At 33.4% G+C, this 9,103-nt stretch overlaps 1 protein-coding gene across 1 annotated transcript in view; it reads right to left on the minus strand.

Annotated features, from left to right (window-relative positions):
* LOC107863357 overlaps positions 1-3,781 on the minus strand; it is a 9,101-nt gene extending 5,320 nt beyond the window's left edge. Inside the window, exons 1-2 of the mRNA XM_016709241.2 lie at positions 3,490-3,781; positions 1,863-2,110 (exon numbers count right to left, since the gene is read on the minus strand). Of these exons, the coding sequence (XP_016564727.2) occupies positions 1,863-2,110; positions 3,490-3,627 (386 nt within the window). The 5' untranslated portion in view covers positions 3,628-3,781. The remainder of the gene's footprint in view (positions 1-1,862; positions 2,111-3,489) is intronic.
* Positions 3,782-9,103: the final 5,322 nt, after the last annotated feature.

A 9,103-nucleotide genomic window follows, 5' to 3' on the forward strand; every position in this document is an offset into this window, starting at 1 on the left:
AAGTTCCCCTTAAGCTTAAAGGAAAATTCTACAGAGTGGCAGTCCGTTCGGCCATGCTGTATGGAGCGGAGTGTTGGCCAGTCAAGAACTCCCACATCCAAAAACTGAAGGTGGCGGAAATGAGAATATTGCGATGGATGTGTGGACTTACTAGAGGGGATAGAGTTAGGAATGTGACTATTCGAGAGAAGGTGGGAGTGGCTTCGGTGGAGGATAAGATGCGAGAAGGAAGGTTGAGATGGTTTGGGCATGTGATGAGGAGGGGCACGGATGCCCCAGTTTGGAGGTGTAAGAGGCTGGCCTTAGATGGCTTTAGGAGGAGTAGAGGTAGGCCAAGGAAATACTAGAGGAAGGTGATTAGACATGACATAGAGCAGCTGCAGCTCACTGAAGACATGACCCTAGATAAGAAGGTATGGAGGTCGCGGATTAGAGTAGAAGGTTAAGGCGAGTGTATGGATTGTGGCTAGGTGTTAGGAGAGCGAGTGCGTATCCGGGCAGTAATCCCAAGCCTGTGTCCTTGAGTAGGAGCCTTTAGCCAGATGAGTTCGAGTAGGGTGGGTAAGTGGGTGTCCTAGTTCTTATTTCTTATTTCGTATTGCTCGTGTTTCTCTTATTTCGTACTTCACTGATATTTACGTCTATTATTTCTTATGTCTGCATGCCAACCTTTCCTGTTACATGGTCCAATACGATCTTGGTGTATTATTCGAGATTCTGAGCCGGAGATCTATCGGAAATAGCCTCTCTACTTCTTCGGAGGTAGTGGTATGGACTGCGTACATCTTACCCTCCCCAGACCACACTTTGTGGGAATACACTGGGCCTGTTGTTGTTGTTGTTGTTGATGCTGAAAAGAAAAAGAAGGAAGGAAAAATCAATAAAAAGGAAAGAAGAGAAGAGAAGAAGTTGGGGACCGAGAGTTACTTAGGAGGAGGAAGTTGTTGCTAGGGGGATTGGGGTGGGATGGGTAGTAGTTGGGAGTAGAGGAAGAAAAAAGAAACAAAGAATGGTAAAGTAAGAGGAGGATGAGGTGACACAGTGTTGTGCCAATGAAGAAACAAAAAAGAGTAAAGAGTCCGTACTATACCCCAAAAGCCTAACAGTTTAATAAAGAAAGCTGAAGCAAGGGCAAGCTGTAATGTTTGAAACGTTGAAGGGATCAACTTGCCACAAAAAATGCTAGGGGAGACGGGGGTCGGGGTAAACTACAAGTTGTTAAATAGTTAGGTCTCTACACTGCTTCACTTGATACATATAGTATTACCTTAAAATCACTCTCGTGTTGGGAAATGGAATGGTAAGTTGACAAGCATTTTATACAGAACAGTCAAAAGTAACTTTTAGACATTTCAATGAAATTGTTGGAAAGAAAACAGAAACCAGATAGATGTGGTTGGTTAGAAGGTAAAAAGCATGATTCATAAAATTGCAAGGAGTTCCCAACCTATTTGATACTGTAAGCATCAAATAATCAATCACCTATTAGTTGACTACCTCATAACCCCTCAAAGCAAGAAACTATCAACACCTTCCCAGAAAACCAGGAAAAATCATCACTCAATGTGTTATTATTCTGCATCCCTATGGTATGTTTGATACCCACTTATCTTGTCCTACATCTGACAACAGTTACCACCACCGTGTAGGTATACAACATGGAGGAGGATGACCCATTCAATTTAGTCAATGTTTATCAAACTCTATAAAGTATATTTCTTAAATATGCCACATTTTAAAAATAATTATGTTTACCACACAGCAAGGAAAAGGATCACATATATATTGTTTTTTGATAAGATGGATCATTGACACTTTATGTCATATTAATATTGCAATTTTATGACGAAAATGCACCTAACCTGTAAAATCTAATATTAGGGTTCAATCCAACAGCAACTTTGCCTCGAATTTTGATGTCCAGAAATAATCTGTTCAGTCCAGCTCTCCACATTGCATCTGCGAGATCAGGATCATGCATGGATACACGATCATTGTCTCTATAAGCTTCGCCATATGCAGGACCAAGACTTCCTTGATGAACAAACCCAATTGCCTCTGCAGCTTTGACAAAAGCCTTTGATTCAACTGGAGTAAAGAAATTCTGAACCTGAATAATTAAAGCAAATAGAGGAATTATTAGAAGCCGATAAGTCAATAATAGATTCCTCATCAAATTAAGAACTTGTCATTTGACATCATGATTTCAAGAAGAGATGAAAAATACTTATTTCCTGAGGTGATAGCAAAAGAGGTCCAGTTTGACTCTTTCCAAATAGGCAAGTTGGTTGATTTTATCTATCATATATTCTCTTCAGTTTGTCTGTTCCGATAACCACATCAAGAAAAATCCTAATTGAAGCTCATAAGGAATGTTTATTATTTTGCCATTTTGATTGAAATCCCACAAAGTGGGGTCTAGGGAGGGTAGAATGTACGCAAACTTTACCATTACCTCTTGAAGGTAGAGAGGTTGTTCCAGAAAGACCCACGGCTCAAGTGAGGCAAATCAAAGTAGTAATTTGAAGAAGAATAAAACAGTAGTGAAGAGAAACATGACAACTAATAGCAAAGAAGTGTGGAGCATATATGCAAGGAACTCTAACATCAATAACAAGAAGCGGTCACCTAAACATAGTAAACAACAAATGATATCGGATACCAAACATAGTAAATATGGTGAAAGTAGCAAATTTAATTCTTTATAGTGGGGAAGGAGGTTCTTCAACAAATACTATGTCACCTCTATTTAATATATAGACTTCTTATTAAGATCTCTCAGACTGTCAACCTACGAAACAACAATGATCAAAGATGGAATCATCAATTTTAACTGAAAAGTCTTACAAGTGACACACCCTTGTATGCTTCAACAATTTAAAAAACCTTCTAGCTTCACGTAAACATACTAAGCTAATTCTGTAGCTACGCAATCTTATTTCTTAGAGCCTATTTGGATGGGATTATAGCTTATGACTATTGACTATGTCATTTTGGCTTAAAAGCACCTAAAATAAGCCAAACCAAAGTCCCAAACGGGCTCTCATACACTTCCTTGTTTTGGAAGAGGATTGGCAAAAACTCATTATCAATATATCCACTTCTAATGCATGAAAAAATTGCTAAGTTAACAAACCGAGCAGTAGTAATTAAGCTCAAATTACTCTTTGTCAGCTATAACAATGTGTCAAACAAACATATTTACTCAGGCTGCCAAATCCTCAAGTTACACAATTATGCTTCAATTGTTAAATAACAACAAGTTTCATGATTTGCCTCAAGTTTCAATATCATTAACAGCATGCCCCGTGTCAAAAGCAAACTAATCAAGAACTAGCTCATTTAAAACATCATTGACACAGCTAAGGCATTGAAAACCCTAACTGTTTATCTTCCATCATGTTATTTTTTTTTTAAGGGGAAAACAGGAGAACAAATTTAAGTGTAAAATAAGGAAAAGGGGCAAAGAAAGTAAGAAAGAATGCGTACAGTAATGAGATCGTTATCTTTGAGGCGATTGACCTCAAGATTCAATTTTAGATTTATTGATGGCCAACCCGACCCCGTTTTCTCCTTCTTCCCGTCATTCTTTACATCTTTCCTCCTTTCTCCCATTTTTCTCTTCATTCATTCACACCTTTCTTTTTTTTTTTTCTTTTTTGCCTACTTGTTTTTTCCTATATTAGAGATGTCTCCGAAAATTAAAGTTTCTTGGGCCGTGATAGCACCTTTACTGGGCTTCGTCTCTCTGTTCAAAAGGCTTTCCTTCTTATATGGGCCGGGATAATAACGCACGACCGGAAACAAGTTTTTGCATTGGAAAGTGCACCAAGACTCGTTTATAATGTCGTCATAACTAAACGGGGAAAAAACGCACAGGAAATCACAATTTATTGCAAAATTTTCCTTTTATCAAGTAATAGCAAATTTTATAAAAAAAATAATTTTTCCTTTTAATAAATAAAAAAATATTAATTATATATATAGAAAAAAGTATTCTTCTACCCAAAAAAAGAATGTTGTCAGATATCTTCATCACCTTAAATATCTCATTAAACGGTTTTTATATAATTAATAAAGATCTTAAATAATTCAACGGATTCTCTTCTCAAAATTCAGAATTTCAGTTTCTTTTAATTTTTCGTTTATTCTTGTTAGACAACTCCAGTTTTATGTTTTGAAGTGATCAAACTAATGGACGGCAAAAGGGTACATTCGTTTATTATTATGTATGGAGAAAGATGGGATGTTAATGGTATGTTAATTTTTATGGTTATTTGATCCATTAGTTTATTATGATCAGTTGTGTTGCTCGTATTGCAGAAATAAAATTACGATTTTAATCTGATTGTGATGTCGTATGGTGCAGTTGGTTGATGCTTTGAATGTTATTTTTATTCATCCACTGAATGTTAACAATCTGATTGGCGTCGTTTAATTGTTGTAATTGGTTGATGTTTTTTCTTTTGTATATACTTGTTAAATGTATGATAGTATGTTGTTGTAATCTATGAACTTTGTAAAAGAGTAGTTGTGAACCTTTTATGCAGTTACAGATAGTGGTTTGTGAATTTTTTTAAAAATGTTGATGGTATGATGTTGTTCTTAAAGTTTTATCTAAATAGTTTTATTATAACTGGCTATATTGCTCATGTTTCAGAAATAAGATTGTACTTTCAAAATTGTTATGATATCGTATGAAGCATTTGGTGTTTTTGTTGAATATGTTGAATGTATGAAAGCATTTTGTTGTAAATTATGAATTTTGAAACATATAAATTACTGAAATTGTATCCAATAACATAAGAAAGATTGTGTATTTATTTAGAATATTGAAATTATGAAAGTGTTGTTGAAAATATGTCAATTAATTATTAGTAATGAAATTTGTACTGTGCTTATAGGTAGACCTAGAGACTTTGTTGTAGATGGATAATTTATGCCGCAGATACAAAGTATAAAGGATTGGTTGCAACAATAACAAAACAATTGAAGATTGATATTAAGTCTACAAAAATTGAGATTAAGTTTTTAATAAATGATAGATGTCCACCGATGCTCATACATAATGACACTGGAGTAATGGTGTATCTAGATCAGAAAAGCAGTAATGCAGATTATTTTTGCTAGTTATCCATTGTATGTGACAACAACTGATATGTCAATGGCTGTTAACGAAAATTCTGAACAGACTGATATTTGTGTTGGTAAGAACATGAATACCAAATCAAATCTAGATCGGCAGAATTTATACTCTAGAAATTCAGTTTGATTGTAACTCCAGATGATAAAATCATGGATGAAGATAGAGTTGAAATAATCAAAGAAATTATCAATTCGGTAATTGAAGTAAATCAGAGTTACATCGATAAAGAAACTCTTTCACAAGTTATGAATTTGCATGCTTTCTTGCATCAGTTTACATTTAGAACTGAGAGGTCTAATGCAAAGAGGTACGAACTATTCCAGCTTACAACTTAATTTCTGAAAAGAGTAAATTTCTTTGGTATTTTATTTTTATGTTTTATATTTCTTTGTTTGATTTTAAACATCTTAAACAGCTACTACCTAGTTTGTCATGTGGAAGAATGTACATGATTTCTAAGAGCTTCAAGTACAAATAATACAAAGATTTTCAAAATAAGGATGTACTATGAAATACATACATGTTCGGCACGAGATCAAATTTATGTAAGACGCCAAGGAATGACAAAGGTTATTGTTGGTTTGGTGTTGCCTAATTTGATAAACACTAATAGAATATACACGCCAAATGATGTTGCCGCCGATATGTTAAGACAATATGATGTGTCCTAAACTATACTCAAATGTGGCGTACAAAGGAACTAGCAGTTAAGATGTTGCGTGGTGATCCATTTGAATCATATTAAAAACTTTCAGATTATTTGTACATTTTGGAAAAATAGTATCCTGAATCAGTTATTAGTGGAAAAAAACAAAAGAAAATCATTTCTTGTATGCTTCTGTTGCGTTAGATGCTTCAATACGTGGATGGGAGTATTGCAGACCTATAGTTGTTGTTGATGGTGCTGCTCTAAAATCGCTTTATGGTAGGACAATTCTACTTGCAAGCACATTAGATCCAGGAGGTAACAAAGTACCATTTTACTTATTAATTTTCAGCCATAATTTAATTTTTTAGAAATAGTATGTTAATTTTTTTTATATTATGAAATTGGTATGTTAATAATATTATGAATGATTTTACAATTTAAAATAAATCAACTAATATAGATGTTGCTAATGATTATGTATGCAGGTCATATATTACCCCTTGCGTATGCATTGGTTGATTCTGAAAATATAGCATCTTGGACATGGTTTTTTGAGAAATTTAGACAAGCTTTTGGAGAAAGAAATGACATATGTATCGTGTCAGAGAGAAATGATAGCATATGGAAAGCAATATCAACAGTCTATTCAAATCTGTCATAGCATGCTTGTATTTGACATCTATGGGGAAATATTAAGACGAATTTTCGTAAGAAAGTTGATGAACTACATAAGTTGTTTTTTTGCAATGGAAAAGACATATGCACTTCAAAAATTTGAAGAGTTAATGGGGAGAGTCGACCAAATTGACAGAAGAGTGAGGGTATATTTGTACGAAATTGACTATCATAAATGGATAAGGGTTCATTCTATGGTAAAGCGTACTTGGACTGTAACATCAAATATTGTTAAATCCATAAACAATACAAACAGGAAAGCCAGAAGGTTACCTATTGTTTCTATGTTGGATTTTATGAGGTTAACTGTTGAATCGTGGAATGCAAAATATAACGAGGAAGGAAAAATACATTGACAGTGCTAACAAAAAGATACAATGATATTCTCAATGATAACAAGCAAAAATCGCATTATACGACGGTATGTTTTTAATTTAATTATATTACAATCTTGAATAAATTCCTTAACAGACTTTATTGTTCTTTGATTTGTTTATTTTATTTTACTGATAATGTTTTGAACTGTAAACATGTACTAACCAATAATATTCATTGTAGGTAAGAGCTTCAAACAAATTTTTGCATACCGTTACCGCTGGAGTTAAAAGGTTTGTTGTATGTCTGCGAAGTAGAAAATGTAGTTGTGGTCGATTTCAATTAGATGAGATACCTTGCTCACATGCAATGGCGATTATTACATATCGTAACCAACATGGAGAAGATTATTGCTCTACATACTACAGCAATAAAAATTGTAAGGATGCTTATGTAATACCAGTTGAGCCTCTTCCTTGTGAGAGTACATGGAATATACCTCAAGAAGTCTTGGATGAAATTGTATTACCGCTTGATTCTAAAAGACCACCCGAACGTCCATGTTATGAGAGGTGGAAAGCCCCAAATGAAGATAAGTGCAAAAGAGTCAAGGTTACATGTAGTAACTGCCATAGAGAAGGACACAACAGGAAAACATGCCATAAAGATGCTCCTCTCGTTTAATAAGTTTTTTTTAAAGTATTTTTCAAGTATGATTTTGTTATGCTTTTTGAATGTTTTTCATAAACAATGCAACTTATCTTTACGTATAATATTTTTGTCCTCATTTTTAACTTTATATTGGCATTTTATAAACATATATATGTTGTGAATAAAAAAAAATGAAACGAGTTGATATCAAATATGTTGAACGAGATGAAATATAAAAGAAGGGTTAAAGTATCATAACATACTTAAAAATGAGAAGAAATTTTTTTTATATCAACTATTATGAGTACAACAGTAAAGAGCATCAAAAATTCAAATCATTGTAAAACTATACTAACATTATATAATTGTATAAATACAGTGCTTAAAAATAAAAAAAAATATTGAATACCAATAATGGTAATTCAGATAACAGTAAAGATCATCAAAAATAGTTAAGAACTAAAAGAATCATGTATATGTGTATTAGCAGAAATTCTGTATGATGAAATATAACAAAATGATATCGTTTTAATTCAGCAAGTTTAAATACGAAATAACTATTAAAAGTACAAAAACATCATACATAAAAATCAAAACAAAATGATATTGATGTATGATGAAATAAAACAAAATGATATCGATTTCATTCAACGAGTTCAAATACGAAATTACTGTTAAAAGTAAAGTACCAAAACATCATACATAAAAATTAAAACTAAACTTTGTTCGTACCAACAAGTTAAAAAAGACGATACTAACAATCTCCAAGCAACATTAAATATCAAATGCCTATCTATTTCTGATTTTTTTTAGTGATAGCTGGACTTACAACGTCTCTCAATATCTTCGGACCACCTAGTTTGCTTGTAACATTGTCAGTCACCTCACTTTCGCTTATAGCATCATCGTTTTGCTTTTTCCTAGCATAATCCCAAAGTAACGCACCATATCTTATACGATGGTTGGTAGCATTAAACGTGTTGATTGAAATATCAAACAACCCATGATTGATAAACTCTGCAAATACACACGCATACATACCGCAATCACTGTAAAAATAATTAAAAAAAAAAGTTTAGTACGTTACTATATACAATAATAAAATTGTAATCCAAATAATATAAATATACGTACCTAGATTGTGGAGCTTGCTGAGGAATGTCCCTTACAATAACATACTTAAGTGGATCGATCATGGACTTGTCAATGTAAGCAGACTCTCTATCCCAACAAATATCAACTCGTTTATCATAGAAGTCAGTGGCAAACAAAAATAACTATATGATGGTAGCAAGTGATTGGACATGTCGATGAACATTCTTAATGTTCACAGCACCTCCAATAAATGAATCATACACATATAGACATCTGTGTCAAATGCAAAACAAAATCATAATCCAATAGAATAATTCACTAACATTAACTGAAATAATAATGTTGTCCACAGTATCCCAAGATACATTAGCAAGCATCTTAAAGCCCATAAAATACTGACCAACATAGTGTGCAGTAGAAATGTATCTCATATTCTTCTTCGCACCCAGCCACTGTTGCTCAATTGTACAAATCCACGTAATGAACTAAACATCAGTTGTGGTATATGTTATCGGCTTCATTGTACTGTACTTTATTTTTTTCGCAAATAGTACATGATAACATCTACATGC

This window comes from Capsicum annuum, chromosome 3, assembly GCF_002878395.1.
Source record: "Capsicum annuum cultivar UCD-10X-F1 chromosome 3, UCD10Xv1.1, whole genome shotgun sequence".
NCBI lineage: Eukaryota > Viridiplantae > Streptophyta > Magnoliopsida > Solanales > Solanaceae > Capsicum > Capsicum annuum.